Source organism: Carica papaya, chromosome 7, assembly GCF_054855325.1.
Source record: "Carica papaya isolate Zhongbai chromosome 7, ASM5485532v1, whole genome shotgun sequence".
In the NCBI taxonomy this organism is placed as follows: domain Eukaryota; kingdom Viridiplantae; phylum Streptophyta; class Magnoliopsida; order Brassicales; family Caricaceae; genus Carica; species Carica papaya.
In genome coordinates, this window is record NC_142315.1 from 28,038,429 (window position 1) to 28,058,058 (window position 19,630).

General features: G+C 33.3%; 1 protein-coding gene across 1 annotated transcript; it reads left to right on the plus strand.

The window, feature by feature from the left end:
* The first annotated feature begins 15,974 nt into the window (after nt 1-15,974).
* Nucleotides 15,975-19,609, plus strand: HHP2 (heptahelical transmembrane protein2). The gene is made up of 4 exons (XM_022031631.2): nt 15,975-16,414; nt 16,545-16,637; nt 16,803-16,878; nt 18,689-19,609. Exons 1-4 carry the CDS (start codon nt 16,134-16,136, stop codon nt 19,373-19,375), a joined length of 1,137 nt encoding a protein of 378 aa, XP_021887323.1. The 5' UTR covers nt 15,975-16,133; the 3' UTR covers nt 19,376-19,609.
* Nucleotides 19,610-19,630: the final 21 nt, after the last annotated feature.

Below are 19,630 nucleotides of genomic sequence, written 5' to 3' on the forward strand. Positions count from 1 at the left end.
TCAATTAAATCTCAAAAATAATTTTACCTTAATTTATTATTATTATTATTATTATTATTTCTATTAAATTAAATTAAAACTTTATAAATTAAATATTAAAATAGAATAAAATTAAACAAAATTTCTATTAAAATTAAAATAAATTAAAAAATAAAAATATAAATTTTGGGTGTTATTTCACTCTCATACCAGACGGGGTATTGAGGGATAATATTTTTAACGCTCATATCAGATAGGGTATACGGACAACCGGTTAGTTGACAATGTTGAATAATAGTTTACGTGTAGTGGACATTCCTATAGATCTCAAAGGATACCAGTAAGAAAATAAGAATAAAAAGTTATTATTTTACCTAATTGAATATGAGATTATAATGTTGTTTATATTATTGGCTCTATATGTCGGTTTTGAAAATCTAGTTACGTTGAGTATACCATAAATGATTTTATTAATGATAAATGAATTTACTTAATTTAAGAGATTAATTACTTGTTTTTATGATTTTTAACAATCTTCATTTATGTATCGGTAAGTAGTGTGATATTCTTACTGCGTTAGTGTAACTCATTCTTTCATTAACCATTTCAGATCAAGAGAACTCATATCCAGATTCCGATCAACAAGAAAATTGTGAATAGTTCATAATCCGAACTCTTTCAAAAGCTAGTGAATGTCGTTCTACGATGCTCAGTTGTTTATTTTTCGTTTATTTTTATTTTTTAATTTTTGTTGACCATTTTAAAAGAGACTATATTATTTCGCTTCCGCATTTAATTCATAATTTTATTTTTATTTTTTAAGTTTTCGAACCGTTACAACTTATGCTAATTTATAATAATACATTATACGTTTACTTTCATAAATTCATATTACACTTATAAAATGATAAATTTTATATATTTAATAAGATTTAAACTCGTGATATTTAAATATAATACAATAATCTTCACAATATAACAATTACAGCCGTATAGAGGTAGACCCACGAACCTATTTTTCAACCCTTAAAGTTTAGTGCTATACGCTCAACTACTTTAATGCTTGATTTGAACGGTAGAGCCTGAATTTTCGGCAAAACAGAGTTACTAATAAATATGAACATAAAACTCTAGTTAGCAATAATATTCTACTGTTTCAATGTCAACATGCATGACTTTTTGGGCATTTCTGAAAATTTGCAAATTTTTTTTTTTTTTTTTTTTTGTTTTACATAAAATTTGAAGAAAGATAAATATTAAATTAAAATTAATTTAAATATTTAAAATTAATATAATAATTTATTAAAATTAATTTTAACTATTAAATTATCGAATTATTTGTTCGACACCAACCCAGACAAATGCATTAAATGGAGGATTGTTATGCTGCATGTATACCCTGCCCCACTTTCTTCTCCAAAATTTATGGCAATTAGCTAATACAAATGTGCAATGTCTTTGTTTAAGAACAATATGAGGACCCTTCAATTAGAATGAATTTAATGCCATTTGTCCTTGCACTGATTGGCTCTGTATCTATATACTCTTATAATTATGATTATATTCATACCAACTTTACTTGCATTTTCTTCACAATAATTTTGCTGTAGTTAAGCCACTGCCTTGTTTGTTGTTAGTTACTTAATTAATGCATTAATTAAAACAATTAAACTTTTCCTATAATATTATATTATATATATATATATATATGTATGGAAGAACTAGCATTCTACAAAAAAAAGTTTATTTTCTTCATAAAAAATGGGAGTTATAAATAACAAAAATGTATATATTTCAATTCATAAACGAGTTAAATACTTCATTCAATAATTATTTTTGATCCGATACGTTTTGATCAATAAAAAATTTAATTTGTTTACATACGGATCGGTTATTAATAAAGTGAATAGATCTATAATTTATTAAAATATACTCACTAATGTAGTAGTAGAATAGATAAAATAAATTAGAAAATTGATTTTTGTTCAATAATAAGATCTTATTGAAACTGTCTGTGTCAAGATTCATTATTCGAAACTGTATTATATCTCGTATTTAATAAAATATGATGAATTGAAACGATATTTCATAAATACTTTGTTATCTTGAATATATTAATTGTTGTTTATTTTATAATCGTATGAAAATTAAAAAAAAAATTAGTCATTTATTCAATAATTTATGAATCCTAATGAATTTCTCAGTATAATTTAAATTTATACGTAGTTTTAACTGTCTGTCATATAAAATTAATCAATAAATAAAAAAATTGATAAAAATTCACTTAGAAATTGAATTATGTGGCGTGATGAAATCATGTAATTAATATTAATTAAAGTACTTTAATTTTACATTTAAATCATTAGTCACATTGATGTGTATAACTTTTTGAACAAAATAATATTTTGAAGCTTTGCATCTTTAAATATATGTAAAATGTGTCAAAAGGGATTATTATAATTTTTACGTATAATTAAAATAACATTTGTTTGCTTCTATATATATATATACTTGGAAAAAACGCATATGGACATAATGCAATTTCTATTAATTGAAATTCATATTTTAGTACATAAAATGTATTTTTATTTTTATTTTTATAAAATTCTAACTAAAAATAGGAGTTTGTTTGTACTTTTTGTCATTATAATTTTTATTTTTTTGAAGAAATATTATGTTGAATTTGTAGCCGATTATTTCTATCATTCGAAGGAAATTTACATGTTATAAAATATTTTTTTCATTTAAAAAAACAATTGATTCATTGATATTTAACTTAATTTAATTATTATAATTCTACTATCTCAATAATAAGTTAGATCTATAGTTTAACGGAATTTAAATATTATAAATTGATAATTGTCGGCATATAGTAGGTTCAGAGTCTCACTTTGGTTGTTGCAAGGCAACAAACACGTTAATAAGTTAGTTATTTAATTATATTGAATCAAACATTATAAATCGACAACTAATTAATTATTAATATACTAATAATTTTACGAACTATATGTTATAAACAAGGTATAGTTTAAACTCTTTACATTCAAATATAACATAAAAATCATAACCAATAATTCTTATATTTTTTATAAACCTCAAAATGTAAGGATTTATTTTAATTTTTTTTTATAGTAATACAATATTTTAATGATTGATTTTGCATAGTGAAACTAAATTATTTTTTTGAACAAATGTTAAAATATATTTCTCGTGCGTTTAATAGTTTTACCGACTATTAGTAATAATTAAATTCAGATAATTGATGTAAGGAATGTATCTTATTATTATTATACACTAACTATGGTTGATAATTTGCTTCCAATTTATCACCAGATATTATTTTTATGCAAAAAGGTATATTTATGATTGTTATTTTGAGCTTATAATTAAGTAGATAAATATCAGAAATTTAATCATTTTTTTTATAACCAACAAAAACATTAATTAAAAAAAATATGCGGTTAATGTATTTTATTAAATTCAAAATTAAGTTTTAAATAAGTGGAGCATACATGAAGGAGTAAGATGTTTCTTATATTATTTTTTTTTTTGGTGCAGTGGGATCATTTTGGACTTGAACTAAAGACCTCGCTCAAGGATGAGCTTCAAACGAATAATTCGGAGTTTTTATAGAGTGAAACTGTGCAGTACCAGACACGAGATGAATCTTCTAAAGAATAAGATTTTTTTTTTCCGAATAAGCCAATTTATTTGGGACCTTGCGGATCCACTCTTTTTCCTATTCCAAGATCAACACTCTGTCTCTGTGTTTTCACATCGAGAATTCTTTGCAGATGAAGAGATGTCAAATGGGCTTCTTACTTCCCAAACGGATCCTCCTACGTCTATATATAAACGCTGGTTTATCAAGAATATGCAAGAAAAACGTAAAATAAGTCATTGCACTTACGATTCAACCAATTAGGAAAAGCAAACGTAGTAGAACCTGTAAACCTTTTCTTCTGATTCCAGTCTCTGTAAAACAAGCAAAAAAGCCTCTATATATAGGTTTACATAAAACAAACAGAGCTAAAAAAACGGTCATCAAATCCCACAACTAATCCCACTACACTACTACTTATTTGCAACTGTAAAATAAACTTGCTTAAATCTAGAAAACTAACAGATAAGAAAAAGACTCATTCAAACTTTGAATTATATTTCAACAGATTCATCGTTCCCAAATACAACATACAATTTTCCGTTGTACTACGCTTTTCAGGTGTGCTTGTTCCTCACCCTCTTTTTTACCACGACAATTATTTGTGAAATAATTCTGATAAAAAGAAAAAAGATGGTGTTAAAAGATCCTCGTGACCCAACTCTAGACACGATAAGATCAGTTTTCCTAATGTGTTTAATACAAAATTTTACAGTGTGAGAAACAAAGTGATTACTGAAAATTAATTAAAAAATTGAGTCTTAAAGATAAAACTTAAAATTAAAATATAAGTTCAAACATAAAAATAGTAATTATAAATTTTAAGGTGATTTTTATTTATTTAAACATAATGAAAATATATATATTTATCAATAAATTCTCTCTTCGATTGATACACAAATATAATTTAAAAATAACTAACTCAGAACAATTTATTTTTTCTTTCTAATTTTGAGTTATTTAAAAGGCCATTAATAAGCTGTAAATCATAAACAATAACTACTAATTTGTTAGGCCCCGTATGAGGTATATGATCTTATCTCCACACACACACACACACACACACATATATATATATATATAACATAAGAAGAGGCCCAGGAGGCTAAATCCTTGGGTGGGCCTAACAAGACCCAGTTGTTTCTTTTTTTAGCTCAATATTATACATATACGTACGTGTTATGTAATATATAATGTATGTATTAGATTTAGTGTTGAACATATATATGTACATATATATTTATATATATATATATATAATTACTATAAGCTGTTGATACACGTGCATGTATATATAATATATATATATATACACACACGTGCATATGTATATGCTCTTAATACTTAAAATTCAATTGTCAATTAGTAGGTTAGCGAATTAAATTAATCAACAGTAAACCGACAATCATAGCGCATGCAGAATCACGTGACCGGTGTGCATGCAACGGTTTTTTCCTCAATTTATGGGTCAACTGTCGTGGGGTTGGTCAACTTCGGGAATTGATAAGTCGGGGTGGCTAACCACCGTCACCACCACCCCATAAAATCAACCTGTAAACAGCTGTTGTAGGTCAACCCCCGCCCCCCCCCCCCCCCGCCCAATCCTTCCACTTTCGGTCAACGTGGAATTGTACAAAGCTTATTTTAAAAGACAGAATTACCCCTTTCATTTTTCAAAATTACTAATATCTCACACGTGGAATTATTCATTGTACTAGTGAGTATTTTTTTCGTATAAAATATTGTGAATTTACATTTAACGTGTATGGTGTGTGTGTGTATGTATGTATATGAGGTGGAGACATAATGTGTTACGAACGCGGTGAAAGTTTTCTGAAAAAGTATAAATATTTTATCCTATGATGAAATTGTTAGTATTTAAAATTTGTAGACCCAATTATGATGATATTCAAAATTACAATATTTTTGTGGAATTTGAAAAGAATACCACATATATATATATGTATACTGTTATATATATATATGTATACTGTTCTTATTACTCCAATATAATGTGCATTCCAATAAGTGCTTTTTAAAAAAATGAATAACCAAACACCAAATTATATTCCCACCACGTGCATGAGAATCATAAAGTTAGCAAGAAATTGACAATTCATTGAACCCACCATATATTTATATATATATATATATATACACACACATATACACATACGCACACCATATACACTCAAAGTCACCATCGTTTAAATTTTAATTCACTGATTATTAATAATGAAACTATGAGAACAAAATTATGGGGGTGATTAATGTCAAAATGAACCACCATCGGAATTTTAAATTAACAAACCTAAAGATTAAGTGATTAATACCCATCTATATCAGATGGTAAATTTAACAAATTTACAAAATATTTAATTATTTTTCTTAAATAAAAACTATATACATTCATAAATTATGTAATATATATATATATATGTATATATCATGAATTGGTAGTTTTTGCTTAGACTACAATATGCTTTAGTTGCATGGTAATTGCCACAATTAAAAAGTGACCATATCTATAATGCCCAAATTTAATTTAATAAAAATTAAATTAATTTATAATTGTAATTTTTTAATTTTAATTTAATGTAAAAATGAAGAAAATATGATGGATGATGAAATTAAAAATAATTTTGAGAAAAATGGTAAAAATTTAGGTTTTGAGGATATTTTTAAAAGAAAAATCGAAAATTGGAGGTCAAAATACAATTTATGAAAGTTGTGCTATGTAGGATGCCTGGTAAGCAGCTCCGATGAACCAGAACGCGACGCGTGGCAACGAACATTGACTCGGTGCCATGTGGGCGATCCGTGTGCTCGCGATCGAACGGTTCAGATCCGTTCCTGCACGCACGGACGGTCCGGATGCGTTCCCTCCCCAAATACGATCAGACGGTCAGATTTAAACGCAATCAACGGTACAGATCTACTTTCTGTTTAAATGCGATCAAATAGTACAGATTATATCGCGATGAACGGTTCAGATTCACTTCATATTTAATCGCGATCGGACGACCCAGATCAAACGCGATGAACGACCCAGATTAAATTGGGATGAATATAAATAACTCTCTTCACACTAAACCCTAATCCTAGCCGCCAGACACCTCCACCAGAGAAAAAGACCCAGCCGCTAGGAAGAAGGCTGCCGCCACCCGCCCCTGCGCCAAAGCCCTTTCTGACCTCCAAAAGAGGTAAAAAAAAAAAATTTCTTTGCTCAAAATTCAATTTTAAACACCCTTATGGTCAAATCAAAGCAAAAAGACCGGTGGATTGACCAAAAATCGTGGGCAAAGCCCGGCAGTGCCGCTGCAGAAAATTGCAAAAAATGCATCTGATGAGGGCCTTCTCGATTCCCGTTCTGCATAATTTTTCTACTATTTTGATCATCATTTCCTTCTCTACAGGTTGACCAGAACAAAACACCCAACTGCAAAGTGAGCCAGTGGAGTCGTTGCACCGGAGAGCCTCGCCGCCGGTAAGTTTTGATTTTTTAATTTTTTCGGTCAACTGAGGCTGCTTAACGTATTTTCTCGTAGGGATTAATGCAAAATCGGCCGAAAACAGCCAACCCAAGGTGGACAGCCGCCGCGAATGGTGGCACAGTCGCTGGAGCACAGGGGAGCCACCGTGCTGAAATTTTAAAATTGGCCAAAAAGGGGCCTGACACTGTTATTGGGTTTTTGAAGATATTTGTAGGTACTTGTGGCGCGTTTTAATCCCTGAAGAAAAATTTAGGGAACCCGGAGACGGCCAGTAGGCGCAGTCAACATCTTAGTTTTTCAGGTATCAAATTGAGTAAGAATCTCTCACCCTATTCTTTATTACGGAGTTAAAGTCTAATTAACAATAATATGGTAAATTATGCAATGTAGGAAATATTCATAATCAATTATGGGTTACTAATGGAGACAGAACCGGAAACTATTCATTGATGATTCTGTTGATTTATTTTATGGTTTAAATGCATGATAGTATTTGATTGATCAATTTTATAGTTTTAAATGCATGTATTATTTGTTTTGTATAGTTACAGTTGAATTGGAGAATTGGAGGTTAAAGGTAAACGAAAAATTGTGTGATTAAGTGAATTCATGAAATTGTAGCCTCACTAGATATCCTGAGAGATGGTGGACGGGCCGAGTCCATTAAAAACCCTATCGTGAATGTTATCTCATACCGGATGAGGTATTGAGACTTGGTAATTTGGTATTCATACCAGACGAGTTATGAGAACGGCCCGTTTCACCCTCATACTGGATGTGATATTGAGGTTTAGTAATTTGACGCCTATATCAGACGGGGTATGGGGATGACCCGTTAATTGAGAATGTTAAATGAAAGGGTTCACGCATAGTGGAGACATCCCTATGGACCCCCATGAATACCAGCAGACTGATAAAAAAGGATAATTGTTGTTTTGATTAATTGAACATGGAATTATAATATGTGCATGTTATCGATTGAATATGAAATCATGATAAATGTTATACTATTGTCTATATAGGTTGTTTTTGTAAATCTTGCTACGGTAAGTGGACGGTAAATGATTTTATTATTGATAAATGAATTTGCTTAATTAAGTGCTCTATTAGTTTTTTTGATTTTTCTATCAACCTTTATTTTTGTGTTGGTGAATAGCGTGATATTCTTACTGTACTAGTATAACTCATTCCTTATTTAACCATTTTAAATCAAGAGGACCAGGATCCGGAGCCCAGTCCATAAGAAGGTTACGAGTATGATGCCAATTTTATTTTATTTTTCGTTTATTTTCTTAATTTTTTGTATTTCATTCAAAAGAGCAATCTCCGTAGCACTATTTGGTGCTTTAAGTCGTTGTGTAAGGAATGTAAACCCTAATTAATTATTTTGCTTCTGCACTTAATTTATAATTTATTTTTTTTGAAATTTCAGAGTCGTTACAGTTGGTATTAGAGTCGCATTTCTCGTACTCATTCCATACATAAAATCCTTAAGAAGCATAAAAAACAATGAATTATAATTCAACTATTCATTGTGAAATATAGGTACAGATAGATGAAAAGAGAAAAACTCTCACTAAACCGAACAGCCCAAGAGGGTTCGCTTAGAGAGGATGTCGATCGGTGATTTGAGATGCTGGAGAGACTCATCACTGTCCAGCAGGCTCAGGAGGAAAGGAGGGAGCTACCTGACCCTCCCCCACTGCCACAGGTTGAGCTACCCCTGCAGCAAGAGGATTCGAGCCACCCTGGTATAACCTTGCTCCTCCACAGTACCACCCGGCACCACCACAATATGATCTGGCGCCTTAGCCACAGTACCACCCGGCACCACCGCAGTATGGTCCGTTGCCCCAACTGCATCACCCGACACCACCGCGTTCAATCCGGTACCTCCACCGTATCATCCAGTACCACCACAGGGCCACCGAGTCCATCCTCAGCCCAGTCCAGTCCCTCTTTCAAGGGACCCAGCTCCTCCCATGATGGACCCGAGCTACATCGAGAGGTATAAAAGACTAAATTCATCTACTTTTGCAAGGGGATCCTCCTTTGAAAAGGCCAAGTACTGGTTAGTTGAGACAGAGAAGGCTTTCATGACGCTTGGGGTGACTCCTGAACAGATAGTCATCCTTGTTACCTACATGTTAGTGGGAGACGCAGGTCGCTGATGGCAACTCAAGCAGGCCACCTTGCCATTCCCAGTTACTTGGAAATAGTTCATGACGACTTTTCATGCAGAGTATCTCCGAAATCTGAAGGAAATGAAGTTTGAACACTTGGTCCAGGGGGACATGATTGTATCAAAATATGATCGCAAGTTCTTAGAGTTGAGCTGGTATTCCTCGGAGAGCATGACAGATGAAAGTATGAAGGCTAAAAGGTTCGAGTGGGGTCTTCATCCTGAGATCAGACAATAGTTGTTTGTGTTCGAGCTCAACACTTAATCGGCTGTCCTGGCCAAGGCACAGTTGGTGGAGATGAACCTCCACACCTTCCCTCCAGCAGTAGGGAGCCTCAGGCCCTCGACTCCACACTGCACACTAACACCTACTGCACCTGTTCAACAAAACAAGAGACCCAAGCTGATGACTCAGGCCCCTCCTCAAGTTCCAGCAGCAGGGCGCGGTATGACCTGTCAGCACTGTGGCAAGGATCATGAGCACCGACCTTACTATCGCCTCAACAACACATGCCGCATATGTAGTAGTGTCCAACATTATACAAGGGAGTGTCCAAATGAACCAGAACCAGGCCAGACCTCCTATTCATGGCAGGGTTTATAACCTCACTCAGCAGGATGTCGAAACTGACCTGGACATGATACATGGTACGTACACTATCTGTAACCATCTTGCTCATATTTTGATTGATATTGGTGGATCGCATTCATTTGTTTCACATATTTTTACATCAAAATTAAATGTATTATCTGAAAATTTTGATTCTATGTCGTTTGTATCTACTCATGGGAGTAGGACACTACTGAGAAAAAGTTGTATACAGAGCCTGTATCATAAATATAATAGATAGAAAATTGAGTGTGGACCTAATAAGGATTGATATAGGGGACTTTAATATAATTTTAGAAATGAACTAGTTAGCGGCATATTACATCATTATAGATTATTTTAGCAAGAAAGTTGTATTCAATCCTCATAATGAGGAGTCATTTACAAATTAATAAAATTCTCTAACATTTGTTTCCCTCATGGCAAATTCTCTTATTATCAAGTACTTTAACCCAACTATGTTTTCTAATTAAGCAAATCCAAGAAATAAATTTGTATTCAAGAGATTCTAATAGTTCGAGACTTTTCAGATGTATTTTCAGATAAACTACCTGCACTACCAATGGACAGAGAAGTCGAATTCACCATAGACATTCAACCAGACACCCAGCCTATTTTGATTGCTCCTTACCGCATGAGTCATGTTGAGATGGAATAACTGAACAAATAGATAACTGAATTGTAGGACAGTGGATTCATCCGACATAGTGTGTCCCATTGGGGTTCTAGAGTCACATTTACAAGAAAGAAAGATGGGACTTTGAGGTTATGTATTGACTACAGAGGTTTGAACAGGATCACGATCAAGGATAAATATTCCCTCCCCATGATCAATGACCTCTTTGATCAGTTGCAGAGTACCCAGGTCTTCTCCAAGATAGACTTGTGTTCAGGTTACCATCAAGTAAAGATCAGGACAGAAAACATTCCTAAAATAGCCTTTCGAACCAGGTACAGACATTATGAGTTTCTGGTCATGCTATTTGGACTAATAAGTGTGTGTTTCAGGTGACAGTGAGTTGAAAAAAGGCATTATGACAGAGACCCATAACTCAAAGTTTGTCATGCATCCTAAAGCACTAAGATGTATCAAAGTATGCGACTTCGATTTTGGTGGAACGGGATAAAAAGAGATGTATCTGATTTTGTTTCTAAGTGTTTTGTATGTCAGCAGGTCAAGGTAGAGCATAAACGCCTAGGTGGGCTACTTCAGCCATTATCAATTCTAGAGTAGAAGTGGGAACATATCACTATGGATTTAGTGATAAGATTGCCTAGGGCACACTAAGGACACGATGTCATCTGAGTAATTGTTGACTGGCTTACCAAGTCTTCCCACTTCTTGGCTATCAGGATGACCAATTTCTTGGACAAGTCAGTAAGAATGTATATCCAAGAGATAGTCAGATTACATGGAGTACTAGTGACAGTAGTGTCCGATGGGGACTCCAGGTTCATTTGTCGGTTTTGGTCTAGCTTTCAGCAAGCCATGAGAACGAAACTATCCTTTAGTACTGTATTCTACCCTCAGACTAATAGACAGTCAGAAAGGACGATCCACACACTTGAGGATATGCTCCGAGCTTGTGTTCTTGACTTCGGGGGCTATTGGGATGATCATCTACCCTTGATAGAGTTCGCCTACAATAAGAGCCACCAAACAAGTATTGACATGCCTCCGTAAGAGGCGTTGTATGGTTGCGTATGCAGATCGCCGATATGTTGGGAAGAAGTGGGTGATAGGAAACTGTTCGGCCTAGATCTCGTAGAGGAGACTATAGCTAAAATAGTTAAGATCAGAAAGAACATTCAGACGACTCAGAGCAGGCAGAAGAGTTATGCGGGCACCCGTAGGAGGGATTTGGAATTTGAGAAAGGAGATCGGATATTCTTTAAGGTCACTTATTTCAAGGGAATTAGTAGGTTTGCTAAAATGGGAAAACTAAATCCCCGGTTTATTGGGCTATTTGAAATCTTAGAGAAGATTGGTACCGCCTACAGACTGGTATTGCCTCTAGAACTTTTCAGGATCCACAATGTATTTCATGTATCCATGCTACACAAGTACAACCCGGACCCCTATCATGTCTTGGCCCACGAGTCCTTTTCACTCCAGGAGCATATGTCCTATGAGGAAGTATCGGTCGGTATTGTGGACCGAAAGAGCATATTACTCTGCAATTAGAAAATTTCTTTTGTTAAGATCTAATGGCAGAATCACACATCGAGAGAGGCCACATGGGAGGTAGAATGAGACTTCAGAGCCCAATATTCCCAGTTGTTTGATTGAGAGTGAGAGAGTTAAATTTGAGGAATAAAATTTTTTTTTAAGGGAGGAGAGTTGTGATGCCCAAATTTAATTTAATGAAAATTAAATTAATTCATAATTATAATTTTTTAATTTTAATTTAGTGTAAAAATGAAGAAAATTTGATGGAGGATGAAATTAGAAATAATTTTGGATCTGAGGGTATTTTTAAAAGAAAAATTAAAAACTAGGAGTAAAAATGTAATTTAAGAAAGTTGTGCAACGTAGGATGCCCAGTCAACAGCTCCGATGAACTAGAATGCGATGCGTGGCAATGGACGCTGACGCAGTGCCACGCGGGTGATCCGCATGCCCGCTATCGAACGATCCAGATCCGTTCCTGCGTGCACGAATGGTCTGGATGCATTCCCTCCCCAAACGCGATCGAACAGTTAGATTTAAATGTTATCAACAGTTCAGATCTACTTCCTATTTAAACGCGATCGGATGGCCCAAATTATATCGCGATGAACGGTCCAGATTCACTTCCTATTTAATCGCAATTGGACGATCCAGATCAAACATGATTGACGGTCCAGATTAAATGAGGACGGATATAAATAACTCTTTTCACACCAAACACTAACCCTAACTGCCGGGAAGGAAGCTGCCATCGCCCGCCACTGCGTTGGAGCTCTTTCTGACCACCAAAAGAGGTAAAAAAATTTTTCTTTGCTCGAAATTCAATTTTAAACATCCCCATGGCCAAATTAGAGTAAAAGGACCGGCGGATTGGTCGAAAATTGCAGGCAAAACTCGTGGCGCTGCCGTGAAAAATTGTAAAAAATGCCTCCAATGAGGCCCTTTCTGATTCTAGTTTTGCATAATTTTTCTACCATTTTAATCACCATTTCCTTCTCTACAACTTGACCGAAGCAAAACACCAAACTACAAAGTGAACTGGCAGAGCTGCCGCACCGGAGAGCCTCGCCGCCGGTGAGTTTCGATTTTTTAATTTTTTTAGGCCAACCGAGGACCCTTAGAATGTTTCTCGCAGGGATTGATGGCAAAACCAGTCAAATTCGACCGAAAATGGTCGAAAACAGCCAACCCGATGCGGACCACCATCGCGGGCGTCGGCACCATCACTGGAACACAGCGAAGTCGCCATACCGGAATTCCGAAATTGACCAAAAAGAGGTCCTGATACTGTTTTTGGATTTTTTGGAATATTTGTAGGTACTTGTAGCGCGTTTTGATCTCCGAAGAAAAATTCAGGGAATCCGAAGATCATCAGTAAGCAGTCAACAACTTAGCTTTTTGGGCATCAAATTGAGTAAGAATCTCTCACCCTATTCTCTGTTACGGAATTGAAGTCCAATTAACAATAATATGGTAAATTATGCAATCTATGAAATATTCATAATCAATTACGGATTACTAATGGAGTCAGAACCGAAAATTATTCATTGCTGATTCTGTTGATTTATTTTACGATTTAAATGCATGATAGTATTTGATTATTGATTTTATAGTTTTAAATGCATGTATTATTTGTTTTGTATGGTTACTGTTGAATTGGGGAACTGGAGGTTAAAGGTAAACGAAAAATTGTGTGATTAAGTGAATGGATGAAACGACAGTCTCACTGGATATCCTGAGAGATGGTGGACGGATCGAGTCCATTGAAAACCCTAACGTGAACGTTGTCTCATACCGGACAGAGTATCGAGACTTGGTAATTTATCGCTCATACCGGACGGGGTATTGAGGTTTAGTAATTTGGTGTCTGTACCAAACGAGGTATGAGGACGGGTCGTTAATTGAGAATGTTAAAGGAAATGGTTCATGCGTAATAGGGATATCCATGTGAACCTCCATGGATACCAGCAGATTGACGAAAAGAGAGAGTTGCTGTTTTGATTAATTGAACATGAAATTATAATATGTGAATGTTATCGATTGAATATGAAATCATGATAAGTGTTATGCTATTATCTCTATAGGTTTTTTTTATAAATCTCGTTACGGTAAGTGGGTAGTAAATAAATTTATTATTGATAAATGAATTTGCTTAATTAAGTGCTCCATTAGTTGTTTTTGATTTTTCTACCAACTTTCATTTCTGTGTAGCGTGATATTTTTACTGGACTAGTGTAGTTCATTCCTTATTTACCCATTTTAAATTAAGAGGATCGGGATCCGGAGCGCAGTCCACAAGAGGGCTGTGAGTAGGATGCCAATTTTATTTTATTTTTTATTTATTTCCTTAATTTTTTATATTTTATTCCAAATTGTAATTTCTATAGCACTATTTGATGTTTTAAATCATTGTGTAAAGAATGTAAACCATAACTAATTATTTTACTTTCACACTTAATTTATAATTTATTTTATTTAAAATTCCGTGATCGTTACAATATCAATAAAAATCATGATCGTTTTATATTTCAAGTAAATTATTTTTTATTATTTAACAATTATATGTATCAATGTTAATACATACGTATTAAATTATCATTAAATATTTTCTAAACCTGATTTAATTAACATAATATACTTTTAAATTGTGATATTTTAAAAAATTGCATTTTTAGTTGTGATTTACCATGTATTTTTCTTTGAATTTTTTTGTTGATGAAATAAATATTTTATCTTAATTAAATAAATTACCATGCATTTTTAGTTTTTATTTTTGAACTATTAGAGCGCGAAATGCGTGCGAGTGCCAATTTTGTGTCTAGTGGGCCCTTAGTCATTATAAGATGACTATATATATATATATATATATATATATACACATATACATATACATATTGGGTCATTAATCTAATTGGTACGTTTTTTTTATAGATAAAAAATTATATATTTTAGTCAAATTGTATATTTGTTTATTTAATCTTATTTGAAATTTATTTAAATTATATTATGAGTATATGATTACATAATTAATTAATATATAAATTTGCTTAAAAATTTATCTTATATAATAAATTCAATTATACAATAAAAATTTTTGTTAATATTTTATATATAAATATTACTTTATAAAGTTTACAGTTTAACTCAAATTTAGATAATTAAGTTTTCTTTTACTGTTAAATTTATATAATTAAGTTATTAATAAAAACGTAAATATTATATTAACATTCACAAAATAATTGAATTAAAAATTCGTTGAACCTATTTCAAATAAAAAAAATTAGATATCATGATATTTTAAATATAATGCTTGCATATCTCTTATATATAAATTTATATATTAAATCAATTCTATATCTACATATAAATTCGAGTTTTATTGTGTTATCGTGATTTAACATATAAATTTATATATAAAAAATTTAATAAATTTATTTTTATATTATAAATAAAATATTATTTTAAATGCATATTGATTTAATGTTTGGAATAATAAATTTAAATAAAATAAAATATTATTGGTGCCGTGAGAATAAAATATTTGAAAAAAATAGGTCATTAAACTCCCACTTTCTCATTTGAAATTTGACTCCTCACGAATTTCCCATTTCTCACCTTCCTTCAAGAATATTTTCTTCTTTAAATTTTTTGAATTTTCATTTAAAATTTAGAAAATATAAAAACACGCAATTAATCTTATTATTAAAAAAAGAAAAGCCACTTCCTTCGTGTGAGGGCAAAGATTACCTGTTATCACGTCCACGATGCCACGCAACGCGTTTGTTAGGTGTACCAGTTAGAAACTGCCACGTGTTTCGGAAGATTGAAAAACCTGTCACGTTTTCATTTTTAGATTTTCCTTATAAATAGCTGGTTGTTCTCGCGTTAGCTGGAGGAGAGAGAGACTCCTACAGGTTCGCCGGACAGATAAAACGGACTCAGACGTGTAGAAGGAATCCGGCGGATCGCTAGCCGGGAAAAAGCATTAGTTTTTTTTCCGGCGACGCTTTCGCCAGTTAAACGACGCCGAATTAATCATGCAAAAGCGAAAAGCAGAGGTCGCGAAGGAACTCGACCATGTCAGCTCACCGGGAGAGGAAGACGGAGCAGATAACGACATCAATTCAAGAAGTAATGGAAGTAAATATGATGAGGCGAAGAAGAAGAGTTTTAAGAGACGACTACTGAAGTACAAGGAGTTGCCTGAGTACCTGCAAGACAATGAGTTTATACTCGATTATTACCGATGTGAGTGGCCTCTGAAGGACGTATTCTTCAGCATCTTCTCTTGGCACAACGAGACTCTCAACATATGGACGTATGTGCATATGTATATATAAATATGTGTATATATGTACAATTTTATTATTGTCTGCGCGCGTATCGCCTATATGTGTAAAATTGATGTTTGATTTAAATTTGTCTTTCCTGATTGTGTTTTCTATCAGGCATTTGGGAGGTTTTCTGATATTTGTGGGACTGACGGTGGTCAGCGCCATGGGAACGATGGAGCTCGGAGGTTTAATTGGCGGTTTCTTCAGGTGAAGATGCCGAACTTGATTGTCATTTCCGAGATTGTCTGTCTCCTTTTTAGGCATTTTGAATGCAATGAATTTGTATAAAATATTGCATAAATTTCTCTTCCGTTTTCGTTGATTTGGTCGTTGAATTTGGCTTTTTCGCTTTTCGTGGGACAAAAATTCCAGAGGTCAAGTTTCGTGGCCGTTGATGATGATGATGACGAAGAGCGACGTGAACGTCTCTGATAGCAATCTGTTTCCGGTGAGCCTCTCTTTTTCTTTTTCTTTTTAAAATAATTTAAAATTAAAAAAATGGAATATTTTCTGTTAATTTAATTTATTTGTAATTTATTAATTTTTTGGGAAGATGAGGAAAATGGGCGGGACGTCACACCTCTGTGTTGGTGGGTATGGGGTCCAAAAAATGAGATAATCTGGGCTGTCCGATCTTTTTGAATAGTGGGGCCCTACGCCATGTGATCTTTTTGATTCCTTTTTGGAAATATTCGAATCCCCACTACTCACGCACGACTTTTATTTATTTATTTTTAAAAATTAGTAAATTCGATATAATAATTTTTTTTATTAGAAAAAAGGAATTTTAGAAAATTATTTTTTATGGTTTAGATTTGCTATTGGCATTTGGCAATAGTAACCAGAATCTTTAGACAACTCACAGCTTTGAGGGCCGTTCCAATGTCATCATCTACAATTTAATTTCAGTGCCTCACGTGCTTACCTTTTAAATTCTGTTCTTGATGGAGATTTGGTACTTTCCTCATATAATCTCAATTATTAATTAATTACCATATATAACTAATACTTTATTAAGCCTTAATTCATTTTCAAAATTAAACTCTTGAGAGAGATGCTTGGAGGGGACCAAGAGATAATCTTAATTAATGATCTACAAGATTTATGACTAAAATACTTGGGAGACCAAGAGATAATCTTAATTAATATTTATGACTATATTTAATAATGTTTACGCAAAAACATTATTAAATCAATGTGCCAATGTAAGCGAACTTTTAGTCAATATTACTGGACTTTTTCTGTCTACGTTAGCTGCTTATCAATTTGTATAGCATTTTTAGTTTTACTTGGTAGTTCTGTAATGGGATTCCGTAGATTAAGATATGTTCCCATCTTATATGTACTGCAAATTCTATTTTAAAGCTTAATATTCCTCATCCGTGACGGAGAAATATTAGCAACATTAGTTTAATCTATAGAGAAAATTTGTGGAATATTGATAAGCATCTTATGTTTTGTGTATAAACGATGATGATTTGTAATACATCATAGTTTTTTAGGGGAAATTTATGAAATGTGATTCTTTTTATCCTCCCATTTCAATAGTAAAAAAGAATCATGTCCCCCTCCGTCTGTTTGGAAAAATCTTAATATTTTGCTTCAGTTTCTTACTTTATTTCTCTAGTGACTTGCAATTTCATGTTACTTTTAATATCTACAGTCAGCATTACTATTTTTGAATTTTTAATTGTGGAAGGTTAAATTTAGCTCACACTTTAATACGTGATAATAGAATTCTGGCTGCCAAAGAACTTTAAGTTGAGGCTGTTAAAGGGCCTAAGGAGATGTTCTTATAATTCAGAAGTAGTAAATTATCTTATTATTTATAGTATGGTTAACAGATAAATCTTTTAGAATTACAAATAATTATGTGAGGCTCAAAGCAGACACAACTTAACTAGAAATAAGTGTTTAATTCTTTAATATTCACCAATTACAGCTTAACTAGATTATATTTTCGCGTGTCTTTTTATTTGAAAGTCATTTATTATATTAGATCACTTAACCATGTAAATATACATTATTTATTAAGAAAAATTTCTTCATTATTCAAGCCAAAACCTTTGGCAAATGCTTTAAGCTTTGAATTATTGCCTATTGTATTTCTGTTTCCTACATATATATATATATACAACAAATTTTCAAAATTAAACATGGAGTTCAACTACAACTGAATATATATATGTGTGTATATATAGATAAATGATATATGTATGTATATATATATATAAACGCACATATATGGATGTTTGCAGGATTCACACGAGTTGAGGCACATTCCACAGCCATCATCAGTTTTCAATGTACATAAAGAAGAAGGTTATGATGAAACTATTCCAAGATGGCCCTGGTTCGTTTTCCTATCGGGCGCAATGTCCTGCTTAGTCTGCAGCTCGATCTCCCACCTGTTGGCTTGCCACTCCAAACGCTTTAACCTCTTCTTCTGGCGCCTGGACTACGCCGGAATCTCCCTCATGATTATCTCCTCCTTCTTCGCCCCGATCTACTACGCCTTCTACTGCCAGCCATACTCGCGAATCTTTTACCTCACCTCCATTACCGTCCTCGGCGTACTTGCCATCATTACTCTCCTTGCACCGGCCCTCTCAGCTCCTTGTTTTCGTTCATTCAGGGCTAGCTTGTTCTTAGCCATGGGCTTCTCGGGTGTAATTCCAGCAGCACATGCAGTTATTCTCCACTGGGGAAACTCCCTTATATTAGTAGCACTTGGTTATGAGCTTGCCATGGGAGTTTTTTATGCTGTAGGAGCTGGCTTTTATATCACCAGAGTACCAGAAAGATGGAAGCCTGGTGCCTTCGATATTGCAGGACATAGTCATCAGATCTTCCATGTTTTTGTTGTGTTTGGGGCTCTCGCGCACTGCGTTGCCACGCTGACTATTTTGGACTTTCGTCGGGGATCACCAAACTGCGTGTGCTAGGGCTTATTCTTCTACATTTAGAGAGATCCTTTCTTTTTTTGGGGGTCAGGTTTATTTGTTCTCTTGTGATGGATCTTGCGTTGTACTTTTAAGAAGGAAGTAGCTTTGCATTTATTCCAAAGAAAGATTAGGTTGCAATACGGAGATACTTTTAGTTTTCTGAATATGACCTTTCAATTATTGTATATATTTCAAGCTTTTCAATTTTGGGAAACTAAAAGTTTACCCTTCTGATTTCACCTTATGGGAACAAAT